The sequence below is a fragment of the Sorex araneus genome, chromosome 10, assembly GCF_027595985.1.
Source record: "Sorex araneus isolate mSorAra2 chromosome 10, mSorAra2.pri, whole genome shotgun sequence".
Taxonomy (NCBI): domain Eukaryota; kingdom Metazoa; phylum Chordata; class Mammalia; order Eulipotyphla; family Soricidae; genus Sorex; species Sorex araneus.
In genome coordinates, this window is record NC_073311.1 from 27,954,361 (window position 1) to 27,971,375 (window position 17,015).

At 35.2% G+C, this 17,015-nt stretch overlaps 1 protein-coding gene across 3 annotated transcripts in view; it reads right to left on the reverse strand.

The window, feature by feature from the left end:
• Positions 1-1,365: 1,365 nt before the first annotated feature.
• MGAT4C (MGAT4 family member C) overlaps positions 1,366-17,015 on the reverse strand; it is a 753,565-nt gene continuing 737,915 nt past the window's right edge. For all 3 annotated transcript variants that reach the window (XM_055118430.1, XM_055118431.1, XM_004602715.2), the window contains 2 exons: positions 10,066-10,213; positions 1,366-3,225 (listed from right to left, as the gene is read on the reverse strand). In XM_055118430.1, coding sequence (XP_054974405.1) covers positions 2,084-3,225; positions 10,066-10,213 — 1,290 coding nt within the window. In that variant the 3' untranslated portion in view covers positions 1,366-2,083. The remainder of the gene's footprint in view (positions 3,226-10,065; positions 10,214-17,015) is intronic.

Consider the following 17,015-nt stretch of genomic DNA (forward strand, 5'->3'; position numbering starts at 1 on the left):
TAAGTGATAAGAAATGTGAAGAGATCAGAAAATATTTAAGTAACTATAAAATTGTTTCCAAATCTAGACAAATATAAAAATTTAGTGTTATTGATTGTTTCTTATGACTTCAAGATTTAGATGGGTCACAGAACATTAATATTTATATTTTTTATATAAAATGATAGCAACAGAGCACAAAGGTTATTTGCTTTTGATGTTGTACCAATATAAGAAAACAATTTCCAGTTTAAGTTCGGGTTTCTAGTATAGTTGATTTTTATAAACTTAACAAAATATGTTTAAAAGTTTATTGGACAATATCAGAACTGTAGCACTGTTGTCCTGTTGTTCACTGATTTGCTCCTGTGGGTACCAGTAACGTCTCCATTGCGAGACTTGTTGTTACTGTTTTTGGCATATCGTATATGCCCCAGGTAGCTTTCCAGGCTCTGCTGTACAGGCAGGATATTCTCAGTAGTTTGCTGGGCTCTCTGAAGGGATGGAGGAATCGAACCCCAGTAGGCCGAGTGCAAGGCAAACGCCCTACCTGCTGTGCTCCAGTCCATCAGAACAGTGAGTACTAATTACTTTACTTCATTGTGAAAATGTAGTAGGGATTCCTTCACCATCCTCAGTATCACAAGTCTAGTCTTTAGACAAATTTATGTACACACATATGTGTTCATTTACATAAACATAGTTGAGTCTATTCATAAGAACTCAGAAATAGTCTTCATTTTCATAATTAATCCCTTCTTTGCTGTGCATTAAAAATAGAAAAGATGAAGAAAAGTATAGTATAAAAAAGTCAATGACTTTAGGATGTAATAAGGTGACCTATTTGCTTTAATTGACACAGGAGTCAAGTAACAATAGTCTGGTCATATAAAATTTTAGTCATTGGCATATTATTTTGTTGCATGTTCTTCAAGAGAACTAGTTATGCCACTTTAAGATTATTTCACAGAATAATAGTATAATTGTGGAATAAGTATCTTCACTATTTAAATGTAGCTTAATTGATTAACTGAGACTCCTATTGAGGAAACAGAAAACATCATATATGAGGAATGGTTTCTGAACAATGAAAAGACATATCTAGATATAAACGGTATGGCATGTTATTCTGTCTCTACTCTGAACCAAGTCCAGATGTAGAAAATCAATTAAGTTTCTCTCTTTTTTACCCTTAGATGATGTATATTTAAAATCTAAAAATGTATATGATAAATCACAACAAGTTCAGTCACACAAATTTTAATAAAAACATATAAAATCAATTAAAAATTTGCATATACTGAAAATGTTTCTAAGAATGAACTAATTATAAGAATTCTTCCATTTTTCCCCCATTAAGTATAGGTACCCAATGTAATCTGAAAATATTGAGCATAACTAATCCTTTATTTTTTAAATGAAACCTAGAAAATTAATGCTTCTCACAGAAAACTTGTTAACAATAGGTGTTCAATTAAATGTTTTCATACAAAAAAAACGTTCCTTTATGTATAAATAAACAAGGGAGAGGTACTTTTAATACTTTTTTCGTTCATTGCCCACACCTACATACAAATCTTTAGCAATACATAACTTCATGAGGAAGTATTCATTTTTGATGTACAGAAGTTTATGGAAACCTAAGTTAATAAGAAAAAAACACAGATTATCATTGTATCCAACTGCATATTCACACTGATGCTTAATAAAAGCTTATTATATAATGAATTATCCATTCTTGAGAAAATATATACAAATGCAACTATTTTAAAGACTTATCCAATAAAGTGAATGTTCTCATTTTATGCCTAATGTCACACTTTTGATATTCCATATAAAATTTCGAACTAATAAATTATATGAAAAATATAAATGACATTAGTACAAACTATTGGTTATATTAAACTGATGAATTAAAATAAATACAAATGTGAATTTGATTAAAATTATATTGACAATGAGTAAATCAAGTGTCTAGATGACCGAGTTTCTTAGAAATATCCATCTATTGTTTTATCTCAAAGGCCAAAGGTAGCCAAACAGGAAGTTACCAAGAAAAGGGAACAGGATCTGCTTCAGTTACTGAACAATGTGATGAAGTTGGCTAAGTAGTCCAAATGCTAATACTCCTGATAATCAGCCATTCCTTTTGTGTTTTGGTAACATATATCCTAATACATTGTATATCAAATGGAACTTTCTGATTTACATCTGATAACTCAAAGTTTCCATTTTTGAACTCTCCTAGTCTTATGAAATTAATACATTGTCTACTGTGTTTCAAAGACAAACTATTTTCCCCAACATCTAGGGCTCCATGATGTAAAATGTCATTTTGTCGATCTTCTGTTCCAGTACTTACTTTAAGTTTTTTAATTATAATTGGATTTTCAAATGCTATCACAAAGACATCTCCTGTTAAAGGTGATTTTCCCCAAAAGTATTCATCAACAGTACTATAAGCTTTGCTTGCTTCATAATTTTCAAAGACATTGATGTTAGTATAAAAACTTGCAGGCGGGTTATCAGGGATGTCAAATGACTCATCCTCAAAATCATCATCTTTCAACTTATTCTCAGTCCCTTTATATGAGGAGTAATAACCCATGTGCTGAAAAAGAGATGGTTTAAAGCGAATTACGTTTTTCTGAGCCAACAGTCCTCGGAAATGTGTCAATAGCCAATCACAAGGCATTTCTTGATAAAACATTAATAAAAAGTGTGCCAAGCGTGGGAGATCACGAGAATGATAAAGTTTTCCAATGTAACCAAGTTTAGAGAATTCAAGAGTTACCCAGTAAGTTCCTTCAAGGGATGTAATGACTTTCTTGATAGCAGTTAAGAAATTTTTTGAACATCGAACATCATCTTCAAGCATTACATAATAATCCGAAGTATTGGCACAAAAATTAAGCAGAAAGGCATAATCTACATTTTGCTTGGAACGAAATCTGACTCTATCTTCAGGATCATTGTAGTTTCTTTTAAGGCCATCCAAGATTGGATAATATTCCTCTGGAGCATGTATAACCATTAATCTTCCTGCAATAATATGGTGGGCAAATTTTTGCGTGATATCCTGCACCATGACCTCCCGCCAGGATGAATTAAAATCTGCTAGATGAACCACCACTGAAATTTCTTTTAGTTCTTCATAGCTGGATTGTTCAAAAATAGATTTAATTGTTTCAAGTAAATAGTTTCCTTTCTTTCGTTTCACTGATGAAAGTCCAATTGTAAGAAACCCTGGTAAAAGAATTCAGAAGAGAAAGAAAAGTGAATACGTTTTGAATAATATGAAATGGGAGAAATTATTTTCCTCATGACCAATCTTTTATAGTGCCAGGTTAAATATTAAAAGGTCATAATACTTTATGCATAATTTCTGTTCTTATAGAATGGGTATGTTTTATCTTAAAAATAACAGGATAAAGTATTGCTCTTAATATTTTATTTACCAAAACTGTACTTTCTGATTTACATCTGATAACTCAGAGTCTCTTGCCCCCACGCCTGGCTGTCTTCAAGGGGGCCCCTTGAAGCAGGCAGGTTGAGTTTCCCTCCCCACTTTGAGCAGAGCCCCGGCAGCCGAAGACCTCCAGAACCCAGCCGAAGCCATGCTCAAGGCCTCTCTCCACACATTCGGTCGAGCCTCACACATGAAGGAACTGGCAGAGGGACCCAGGTGTGCGGGACCCGGGGCTGAGATCTCCAAGCCTGCTGGGATCGGTACTGGGCCTCCTCCTCCTCCTCCACCCAGACCTCCCATTTTCCAGTAGCTTGGCAGCCACACCCACAAACTGCCCCCGGTGTCATGTAATCCCATCAACGGTCAAGATCCAGAGACTGTAAAACCAAACTCATTAGAGTGCAAGACTGCATTCTTGACTGTTCGACCTCTTATAGTCTAGTTCTACCTCTCAGAGAACCTGGCACGCTACCGAGAGTTTCCTACTCGTGAGAGAGCCTGGCAAGCTCTCTGTGATATAATCATATGCAAAACTAATAATAAGGATGGGTCTCATTCCCCTGACCCTGAAAGAGCCTCCAATGCAGCACCGTTGGGATGGACAAATAAAGAGAGGCTTCTAAAATCTCAGGGCTAGGACAAATGGAGACGTTACTGAGTCTGCTCAAGAAAATTGACCATAAATGGGATTATAGTGATAGTGATAGTGATGTACTTCATTTAAAGTATTAGGGATCTTAATATTTTCATATATGACCACTGGAGATTACAGATGTTTAAAACCCAAGTCATTGAAGACAAAAACCCTGATATATACAATGAGATAACCCTATTTCAGTGAATCATTAATGACAAGGGCGAACATCTGAGAGCGCAGAAATGCAAAAGACTATCAGAAATTACTTTGAAAATCTTTATGCCTTGAACTAGATGATGTAGAATATCTGAACTTATCTCCTATGGTCAGTAAAATCAAAATGGTAATTTAGTCTTCCCAAAAACAAAATCCAGGCCCAGATGGATTCAGTAGTGACTTCTTTCAAACTTTTAAAGACCTACTTCCAATCCTTTTCAGCTTTTTTTCAGAAAATTAGAGAACCAGAAATGAAACAAGATAGTTTCTATGAAGTATACATTACCCTGAAACCAAAAGCAGACAAAGACAGCACAAAAAACTTAAATTACAGACCAATATCCGTGATAAATATTGATTCTAATATTCTCAACAAAATACTAGTAAATATATTTGGGATTCAAACCTGGAATGCAGAAATGGTTTAACATATGAAAATTTACCAGCATCAATGCACTATATCAGCACAGGAAAAAATAAAATTCATATGATCAAATCAGTAGATTCAGAGAAAGTATTCAACAAGATCCAACATCCATTCATGATAAAAAAAGATATCAGTGTTCTGGGAATTGAATGAAATTTTCTCAACATAGTAAAAGTCATTTTCTATAAGCACACATTAAATATTATATTCAATTGTGATAAAAGTAAAAGCCCTTCTCCTGAGATCAAGAACAAGACAACGTTACCCACTCTCACCACTTCTGTTTAGTATAGCGTTGGTTGTTGGAATTTTTGCCATAACAATTAGGCAAGGAAAAGATATCAAGTGAAACCAGTAGGAAGGGAAGAAGCATTATTTGTAGATGACATGATACTTTATCTACAACACCATAAAGACTTGCAAAGAAAGCTCCTAGTAACAATAAATTTTTATAGTAAAGTTGGAGGCTACATAAGTAAGATATATAATTTCATGATTTTCCTATATGCAAATAATGAAAAAGCAGAGAGAGATATTTTAAAAAATCCTATTAAAAATTGTGGCTCAGAAAATCATGGACCAATGAGTCGGCTTAACTAAAGAGGTGAAAGATCCATGAAAATAAAGCTACAAAATAGTACTTAAAGAAATAAAAGAGCATATGAGGAATCGGTAACATATCCTCTGTCCATTGATTGGGAGGTAAATATGATCAAAAAGGCAATACTCCCCAAAGCATTAAACAGATTAAATGCAGTTCCTATAAAATTAACCATGACTGTTTTAAAAGAAATTGATCAGACATTACTGAAATTTGAAATTTATCTGAAATTTGCATGAGAGATCTCAATATCAGATCTGAATCTATAAGGTACATAAAGGAAAATACATGCAGAACTGTTCATGAAATTGAAGACAGAAATATCTTAAAGGATGAAATGTCAGTAACCAACCAAGCAGAAATAAATATAAACAAATATAAACAAATATTGGATCATTTAAGAAATCTCTGCACCTCAAAGGAAAGCAAAGACAGTCCACAGATTGGGAGAAACTATTTGTTTACCACTCATCCAAAGTGTTAATACTCACAATATATAAAGCACTGGCAGAATGCCGCAAGAAAAATTCATCGAAGCCCACAAAAATTGGGGAGAAGAGATGAAGAGAAACAAACCCAGACCACACAAATTACTAAAAGACATATGAAGAAATTCATTAGATCACTAAACATCAGGGAAATACAAATCTAAACAAGGATATGTCACCTCACATCAGATAGAATGGCACTCATAATTAAAGAACAACAAGTGTTGACCAGGATGTGGGAAAACAGTGTCCCTCAGTGCTGCTGGGAATACTTACTGCTTCAGTTATTTTAGAAAACAATAGAAATATTCCTCAAAAAACTAGGAATTGAAGTTCCATAGCACTATAGCACTGTTGTTCATCGATTTGCTCGAGCAGGCACCAGTAACGTCTCCATTGTGAGACTTGTTGTTACTGTTTTTGGCATATAGAATATGCCTTGGGTAGCTTTCCAGGCTCTGCCGTGTGGGTGGGATACTCTCAATAGCTTGCCTGGCTCTCTGAGAGGGACAGAGGAATCAAACCCAGGTCGGCCATGCGTGCAAAGCAAACACTCTAACCGCTATGCTATTGCTCCAGTCTGAAGTTCCATATGATCCAATAATTCCATTCCTGGATATATACCCCAAGGGTTCAAAAACACAGTGCAGAAAATACATCAGTACTATATTCTGTTCACGACTACCTAAGTATCCAAGAACAGATGATTGGATAAAGGAAATATGGCACACATACCCTATGGATATACTTGACCTAAAGAGAAGATAGTCAAAAAATTTGCTGCTATGTGGATGGATCTGCAGAGTCCTATGTTGAGTGAAATAAATCAGAAGGAGAACAGACTCAGAATAATCTCTCCTATGTAGAACACAGATTTTCTAGGGCAATATCGAATTCCCAGAGGCAAGAGGAAATAGAAACGAAGAGCAGGAAAATTAGTTTTCACCAGGATGCTTGCCACTGGGGTGGGTAGGTGGGATAAGTTTGGAAAGGGAACACTGGGACAATCATGAAGGAGAAATGTGCCTGCCTGAGGCAAGCTGAGTGGTGGGAGGGAAACTGGGAATATTGGTAGAGGGTAATGAACACTGGTGAAGGAATCAGTGTTGGAACATTTTATGCCTGATGTTCAAACACAATATTTTTGTAACTTTGTATGTCACAGTGATTCAATCAAAAATAAATTTATAAAACCTGCATAGATAATGAAAACTCTTTTTTTTTTTTTTTGCTTTTTGGGTCACACCCGCGATGCACAGGGGTTACTCCTGGCGCTGTACTCAGGAATTGCCCCTGGTGGTGTTCAGGGGACCATATGGGATGCGGGAATCGAACTCGGGTCAGCCAAGTGCAAGGCAAACGCCCTATCTGCTGTACTATCGCTCCAGCCCCTGATGAAAACTCTTATTTAAAGATGACAAACTAGTCTCAAACTTGGAAAATATTAAATACTTAATTTCTTTAACTCTGTAAAATTTCATGATTTTCATCTTGTACTAAAAAAGTCCATAACTATAGATAATTTTATAGTGAAGAAATATATCAGGTATGTGAATTAGAACGCAAACAATATCACAGGTTTTAAAAACTGCATTATTGCTCAAAGACAGGTACTGTATTCTAAGAAATAAATATTCTTGTTTATTTCAAAATGCAATTTATTTCATTTTCTTAGGGAGAAAATTTTATTTAGATGCTTAGATATCTACATTAAAAATTATATATTTAGGGAATAAATTAAATTGAAATGGCAATTCACCTCTAAAAGTGTTAGACATCCTTCTATTGAAATTTTTTCAATATTTAGAACTACACATAAGCATATGATTTTATTGATTGGGGCAATATTGGTTTTAAAGGTGTAAAGGTTTCAATATTTTAAGAGTATAATGTCACCACACCATGCCCATTACCAAAGAGCTTTTCACCCCTGTCCATGTAACTCTCTATTCTATTCATTGTTACTATGATTCACAAATAAATAAAATTTTAGAACCACCATTTGGAAAGCAGAATAATGTATAATACGATCACTGAAATCACTGTAGTAATCGAGACACCAACATGATATGATTTGGTAATAAAGAGATAATAAGATAGCCCATTCTAGGAAAAAGTCTTCTGATTTATCTATCAGACCAGTACAAATTTACACATTTCATTGAAATGTCCATGCTTACAATATAACATTTATTGAATAATACAGGCTCCTGGTACCATTAAACTTAAACCATTTTACTTAAGACTCAATAATAGGGAAGAATTACAGAAACATTTTTTACGTAAAAAGCAGGGTTGTATTCATCCACTTTATCTTTAATATATATCCTGAAAATGTACGGTAGTCTTTTGAGATATTTAATTTATATCATTACTGCTTTAAAAATGAGAAAAATAAGTCACAGCAATCAGGAAATGCATATTTTAGCAAGCAGTAGTGTGGTGCCAAAATACAAACCACTCTTTGTGTTTTACTAGTTTTTGGTTTTGTTTTTCTTTTTTTTTTAGTATTAAACAGATAGCATATATTCTAGTGCAAATCAGTAAATAAAATGGAACAGAAATTGGCTCTGTTCTCAGAAATTAAACCCAACAGTGGTTAGGTGACCTCTGGAGCTTCCAGGGATGAATCAAATCAGAAACAGTCAAAGGCAAGCACTTTACTTAGCCACTCTGCTTTCTCTCTGACTTTGCATTAACATTCTTTTTTTTTTTTAATTTTTGGATCACACCCCTCGATGCGATGCACAGGGATTAAATCCTGATTCTGCACTCAGGAATAATTCGTGGCGGTGCTCGAGGACAATGTGGGATGCTGGGAATCTAACCTGGATCGGCTGCATGCAAGGCAAATGCCCTACCTGCTGTGCTACCTTTCCAGCCCCTGCATTAACATTCTTAATAAACAATTTAATTTGTACATAATTTCTACACACAACTATTTCATGATGTTACCAAAATTGATTCCACATTCATATATCTTACATATGAGCATTCTAATATCAGAATGTGCACTGCAGTCGGTGGCCTCTTACACTTGTCACTGTCACTGTCATCCCATTGCTCATCGATTTGCTTGAGCGGGCACCAGTAACATCTCCATTGTGAGACTCGTTTCACTGTTTGTGGCATATCTAATACACCACAGGTAGCTTACCAGGCTCTGCTGTGCGGGTGAGATACTCTCAGTAGCTTGCCGGGCTCTCCGAGAGGGGCAGAGGAATCAAACCTGGGTCGGCCGTGTGCAAGGCGAATGCCCTACCCATGGTGCTATTAAAATTTATAATATTAATGACTTCTTAATGGCATATTAATTGCAGCATAATATGTTTTATCATCTGTGGTATCAAAATCCATGAAACACAGTATGTGATTTAATGTGCATAAACCATCTGCAGTGTACTGAATACACTGAAGTTTCCTGCAAAACATGTGTATACCTGGAACCTGTCAAAACATGACATTATTTGGAAACAGAATTTTCTGTTTCAATTAAAGATTGAGAGACGAACTCAGACTGAGTGTTGGGTGGACCCTAAATCAATAAAGGTGCCCTTGTACCAGAAGAAGACACAGAAATGTGGAAAAGCAGTGTGAAGGATATGTACGGATGGAGATAGGCCTTGAAGTTCAAGGAACAACTGAAGAAATCAGAGATTGAAAGAGTCAATGAAGAATTCTGTGGAACTATTACAGGAATTGTGATCCTGTCAGTACCTTTTGACTGTATAGCCTCCAGAAATGCAATAGGATAAATTTTAGTTGTTTCTAGACACCTATGCCTTAGTAATTTATACCTAATAGAATCAATACAGTAACTATGATTAGATGAAAACAAGTGGCAAGTTGTAAAACCAAGCCATTTTAGTTTTTCAGTATAAATATTTAAAAATTTTTGTATTTCCTAGCCTTTCTGCATGGTTCTATATAAAATAACTTAATCATTACAACATACATTCTATTTACTTTTTATGTCAATAGATTTGAATAAGTAATAAAGTATAATTTTTGAAAAGGCATCAAAATATTTTCCAAAGAATATGTAAGCAGCATTCTTAAATTTTTTATTGTCATACAAATAAAACTAAGTATTATTTAAAAACAGAATACTTTATGTTTTCTTTCTTTAACAGTGTAAAGTCATTGATGGGGTGCAGTGATTTCTCATATCAACATCATAACTTCAACACTACTCTAACTACCCAAACTAAAATAAACATTTAAAATAATTAATAAAAATATACTTACGCTTTCTTTGTAAAGGCGTGGCAGCTAGGTAGCGATAGGTGACATTTATGGCTCCTGAGAAATTGGACAAATCTTTAAAAGTATGAACATAGCGTTCTGAATTCAGTTGATGGGTGGATGTTTCCCTTATAAGTTGTTTGTCTCCTTCCTGAGTACGATGGAGGAGAAGGTTAACATAAATAAATAGGTGGTTGTGGATTGAATAAAGATCTATTTTCATAATAACATGTGTTTGATATATAATTTGGTCATTTTGTATTTATCACAGTTATTGGCACCATAATCTGTAGATCATAATTTTTTACCTGAATTGTTATATTAATTCTTGCACCAAGGTCAATTTTATTCTCTATTCTACACTTAGATGTGCTTGCCAATAGCATACATTAATAATGACATTGATAATGGTATTCTCTGGAGAAAAAGACCACAAAAACTCCTAAGGCCTCCTGCTGTCATCATATTAAAATTAAGTTCTTTACAATAATTAAACATAGAAATTGACAACAATCTATTTTACTCTTTCTTGTAAAACTAGTGCATGAAAAAAAATTCCACACATCTGAGTCCAATTAAGCCATTGGCTCTTCATCAAGTGCTGTTAAAGTGCAGTGAAATGAAAGACCACACATTCACATTGATGGTCAAGATTAAACGATGATCAGGAAGATTAGAGCGATTACTAGAGATTTTAAGATGTTTACACAGTAATGTAAATTGTCACTATATATGGACTAAAAGTTCCTCATGACCTGTGTTTCTTTCAGGTATAACTGAGGTTCTTCAACAAAGATACATTTGACCAAGTCTAGAAAATATGTCCAGATACTGGACTAGTTTGTCCTGTGATAGGTTTGCTTCAGTTGCGTCTCTCTCTCTCTGTCTCTCTGTCTCTCTGTCTGTCTCTCTCTCTCACTCTCTCTCTCTCTCTCCTCTCAGTGATACTCTATTGAAGGTGAAAATTATTTTATGTTTTAGGTCTTTTTTAAAATCTATTTGTTACTAGGATTCTATCAGTCATTCTTTTGGAAAAATTTTATTTAAGAAATCATTCACAGCCATTTTAAACACATCTTTTCAACTGTTTTCCTCTATATCCTTTTTTTTTTTTCTGATAAGCCTCATTTGTAATCCAGAGACCTGAGATATCTTCCAGTCATTCTATGTGAAGCCACTGGACCTGCGCCAGTGACATTCAGGACTGTGTACATTGTGCATCTCAACTGAATCAATCATAGTGAACTTTCTGCAGAACCCAGCTAATCAGAGCTGTGAGGTTCACCTGCTTAAAAATGGGATAGTAGGGAAGAGTAAGATTGCTGCAGGGAGATTCTAAACAAAGTGTGCAGCCCATAGAACTGCTACAAGGACCAGGGCACTTTCCTTTCCTGCAGTTGATTGGTGGGTGCTCCATCCCTGACATAACATATGGTCCTTCAATTTCTGCCAAAATTGATCCCTGAGTGCAGAGCAAGCAATAATCCCTGAGCACAGCTGACTGATATTCAAGTTCCAAGATAAAATAAATAAAATTACTAACTTAAATAAGAAAAGAAATGGGAAGGACAAGTCTCTGCAGACAAAAGTTGTCTGCTCTTGCCTAATGAACTGCTATGTCAGGATCCCTTGGGGCAGCTTCTTTGCTCTAGATGTTTCCTAGGCTACTAACTTGTCTTTGCTTGGTTCTGACCATCTGGAGTTTAAAAACCAAAAATCTGATTCCTCAGAACACTTATTCACAGGTGAACATTGCATTTGTTTAAGGAAACTGGTTCTGCACGGGGAGGAACTGTTGGTGGAAATATTATCTGCTGTAGTCGTATGGAAAAAAATATGGAGATCTACTCAAAGAGATAGGAATAGAATTATCAGAGAACCCAGTAACACCACTTATTGTTATCTATGTTCAAAGCACAGAAACATTAAATCAAAAGGCTACATGTACTATGTTCATTGCTACACTTAGTACAATAGCCAAGATATGGAAACAACCCAAATGCCCAACTACAGATGAATGTATCAAGGAGTTATAGTATATATACAACAAAGAAATGTTATCAACTCTAGGAAAGAACAAAATCATGCAATTTGCAACAACATGCATCGAACTAGAAGACATCCATCATGCTGAGTGAAGTCAGAAACAAAGGAATAGATACAGAATGGTCTGTCTCATATGTAAAGCTTAAAGATACACAGAAAGGTGACAAGAAAGGACCAAAAGCAACATTATGAGATAGTTGATCTATCAACTGAATTATCAGTGGTAGGGATGGAGTTTGAGAAGGAGGGACATTGAGGTGTTCGGAAGAGAGATAAGAGGTACACTGGTGATGGGTATGGCCTTTGTATTATGTACATGAGAAATCAATGTTAATGGTATATTAAACAGAACCACAATCAAGTACAAAAAAAAACCCAGATTATAGAGAAAATGAAAGCATTAAATATTTTGGTCTTCAAAAGCTAAAGAGATAATTACACTTGAATGATGCCTCGGTAACACTGAGCCAGATCTCAGAGTAGCCCTTGAGCATTGCTATACTTTCCCCCAAACAATAATAATAATAATAATTTGATCTTTGTATTGTGTAGTAATGGAAAAAGTGAACTTTAATTAAATACCTGTCCTGAAAAATTTAGTGATTCAAATTTAAATATTACCTCGATTCAAACATTAGTACTTTGTATCAATTTCAGAGATCAAGGGGAAAAACGGATAAGATAAATCTATAGTCAGGTTGAAATCATCTTTGAATAAAATTGAGAAAACGAGATATCACCAAGAAGCTTCTTGAATCTGTTTTGTTGGATATCATTGGTTTGTCCTTTCTCCCTTGCCACAGAGTTTGGGTTTATCTGGTAATAATCTCTAAACAATTCTAGACTACATTGGTATGTCCTGCTCCCCTTGCCACTAGGAGCTTAGGTATATCAGTCACGCCCATCAAGGTGCTCCCGAGTCACTCCCATGCCTTTGTTTATCTGTAGCCACTTCTACCAGTTTATCTGCTCTTCCTCTAATCAAAGTCTGTTAATTTGTAAGGTCACACCTTGCTAGGACAGTGTACTTGTATTGTAAGTTAATACTGTCTTTCTCCTCTCTTATGTCTTTTGAATAGTTTTCTTTAAAACAATATTCTTTTTGTATGGACAAAGAAAGACATTTATTAATATGCTTTGGTAACATGGGATTTAATTGGCTTCAAATATTATTTATTCCTGGGCATCTGCTTTCTGGACTTAAGCTTCAACTGCCCTTGCTTCCTAGCACCCCCAAAAGCAGGGTACCGACGAGGGACGGGACGGGACGGACCCAGGACAAGTGGTGAGTTATGTGCTACCCTGGCATTGAGATGGGCCTGGCCAAAGCGCCTATATGTTAAGAGCTTGGTCATGGGCATGTCATGTCATGATCCAAAAGCAACGACGAGACTAGGGCCCTGCTAGGGCTAGGAAAGACTAATCTGGCCTGAGCACTGTAGTCTGAGATCGAGGTGACCCCTGGAGAGCAATTCTATAAGCTTAATGCGTCTATTGCTATGTCCATACAAAATGATTTATAATATGAATACTGATATGTTACTTGGACAAAGAGAGGAAAAACACACCCATGGGATTCTGCTCTTGGGCGGATGTCCTGCTGAGAGAGATTATCCTAGTGAAAGCATCCCCTAAGGGATAGAACTTTACCCCCTATTGATTGTAACCACACCTATGCATAAGCCCCAGCCCACCACATCCAGAGCTGGATGGGGGGTGGATTTAAGGTGGCTGGATGAGGGGGCTGGGGGCGAGTCCCAGGGCAGTTCCAGTGGAAGCAGAGAGAGAATTAAGTAGGATGGGGGAGGAAGAAGCAGGAGGAAAATCAGAGGAGAATGGAGAGAGGACATTGGAATAAACTGCGATTGAGACCAACCATCTTGGCTCCGTTCCTTCCTTCACCTGCCTCTTCATCACCATCAATCTCCCCGGTGCGGTATCGCCTTTGCCCTTTTCTTTTTCTTTTTTGTGTTTTTATACATGTTTGAAAAATCATATGCAGACAAAATATATTTCCTGTATACTCAATTATGCTAATAAAGCTATATTTGGTTTTTAATACTATTTTTTTACGTTTAAAAATATGTTAGTAATTTGGACAAAAGAACGTTAGACATTTACAGGGTTTTTAATGCAATTGACATCCAACTTCTTATTTTCTAAACATATAAAATAAAACGTTGCATAATAAACTCCTGCAAATATACCAATTGAATATCTATTTAGTTCTTATTATTTTAAATTATTTATAATAATCTTTATATTTCTGAAAACTGACAGTCTCATTAAAGTATTAAAATAAACAATTAAAATAAACAATTTAATAAATAAAAATATTGTTTTATTTATTAAATAACTGAAGTACCCTTATAGAATCAGATACTTTCACAATATAATAGTGATAACATCCCGTAACCAACAGGGCCTAGAATAAATATTGAAGAAAAAATATTAAAGAAATATTAGCAATAAACTTGTCATTCCATCCTTATGTGATTTGAATCTAATGGAAGTAGAGGATATTGAATATCATTTTCATTCATTCCGATTAAAGGACATAAACAAATATAAAATAAAGTAGAACTTATATGAAAATAGTTTATCAAATTCCCTAGAACACAGATCTTAACACTTTTCAGCATAAATAAGTAATGCAGCTTTCACATGAGTTAGTTTTGTTGGCTGCTTTCCAGAGTTATCTACCTGAGCAGTCAGACTCTCCCTGGATACCTTCTTCCTGTAGCTACAAGGCTATAGTGTATTTCTCAGTAATAGGACAAGGCTTTATGACAATCGTTTTCTGTATAGGAATGCAATTGAACAGACTAGCTACAGACTAAACGTATACCCTAGTGGCTATTTTGAAGACTTTCACGATGGAGAGGCTAAGTTGATTGGTCATGCAGTAGCTCTTCTATTTAGTTTGTCTTGTAAAAGTACTCCTCTCTTGTTTTAAACTCAGCTTGGTTTCCCACTGAAAGGTGCAGCTGCCCCTAATATTTAAGCAATACATTAAACTGTCATATGCTCAAGATTCTATGTCACAATTTATTTTCTAACAAAAAGAGTGAAATAGAATGTACTAATGCCAGAAATCTTAGTATATCTAATTGTTTGCTTGATTTCTTTGAATTATTACTATTACTTCCCTGAAACAAGAAAGACTAGAGATAAACATTCTAATTTCTGTTCTTAGAAAACTTCATGCATGTGGCATTTCTGAGAAAGAAATTAGAGAAATCCAAAACACTAAATAAATAAGCCACTATAAGACAAAAAAAAGTGGTGTACAGGAGAAAAACAGGAGAGGGAATTGATTTATCTGGAATACGGTGCCAATCGTAGGGTGAAGGATAGAAACTGAACTTTGTAAAGTGAAAGTAAAGTGAAATTTATAATTTACACAGGTGGGGTGGGGGGCTGGGGAGGCAGGGGGGTGGGGGAAAGGTATACTGTGATTCTTGGTGGTAGAATATGTGCACTGGTGAAGGGATGGGTGTTCGAGCATTGTAAAACTGAGACTTAAACCTGAAAGCTTTGTAACTTTCCACGTGGTGATTCAATAAAATAATAAATTAAAAGAAAAAGTAACTGAACTTTGGGTGAACCACTGTGTGTGTGTGTGTGTGGTGTGTGTGTGTGTGTGTGTGTGTGTGTGTGTGTGTGTTTGAGTGGCACATCCAGCAGCACCCAAGGCTTACTCTTGGCTCTCCACTCAGGAACCATACCTGGTGGTGGGGAATGGAGTACCATGTGGGTGCCAGGTATTGAACTTGGATTGAACCTGCATACAGAACAGGTACCCTATCTGCTGTACACTGTTCTGGAATAGAACCTTATGTGAACTTGCTGCAGCATGTACACACACTAATTTCTACCTAAAAATTACATAAATGCAATAACAACAGTGCTAGAAAATTGAAATATGTTGATAAGCATTTTATATAGTTCATGCTAGAAATGCTTAATTTGAGATGGTGAATTTGAATAGCTGAGAGGGAACTGGAGTAATAATTTGTTTCCTGAGAAGGTGAGAAAGAACTGACCCAAAGAGAATTAATAAAAACCTTTAAGAGAGACACACAATTAAGCTCATAAAAGGTAAAATATAAAAGTAGAAAATGAATGAGATAATCTAACGTAAAGTGGAACAAATAGGTGAAACAATCAAAGTGGAAAAGCACTGAAAAAAATGCATTATAACCTAGTAGGGGGCCAGTTTTCTTTGAACAGTAAACATTTCAATTTTTCTGCTGTTGTTTTGTTAAGTTTTTGGCTCCCAGCAGGTTTTACTCAGGGCTTACTCACTGCTCTGCACTCAGGCATCACTGTTGGCAGGCTCAGAGGTCTATATGGAATGTCAAGTTGACCTCATCCAAGGCAAACACTCTGCTCACTGTACTATTGCTCTATCCACATGGATATTAAACATTGCAGAAGAAAAGTTTGAACATAATTTTACATTAGAGGTTTAAATAATGTGTTTAAAATATCTGTATAGATTAAACTTGAGAACAAGATTTATTTAACTAAAATGCAATTTAGATAGGACAAAAGTAGTAGTAAAATCAAACAAAAAATATTGTCATTAACTATACAGTATAAAGGGTATATCATTTTACTTGTATGTTAAATTATTTTAATGCACTTTTCCACATTTATTTTACTTTTTTTTTAAACTACGAAATATCTTCCCAATTGTGGTTGAACATTAATCAAACATATATCTAACATATATCAAACATTTATAGCTGGAGAAAATATCACTTCTGAGAAAGTTCTCTTTAGGAAGAGTTACTTCATTAAATCATACCACTTACATTAGTTAGCAAAGAGGCTTCTCTAATAATGTGTAAAAAATAACAAAATAGGGCAATATGCTATTTGGTCACCTAAAAGGGAGACAT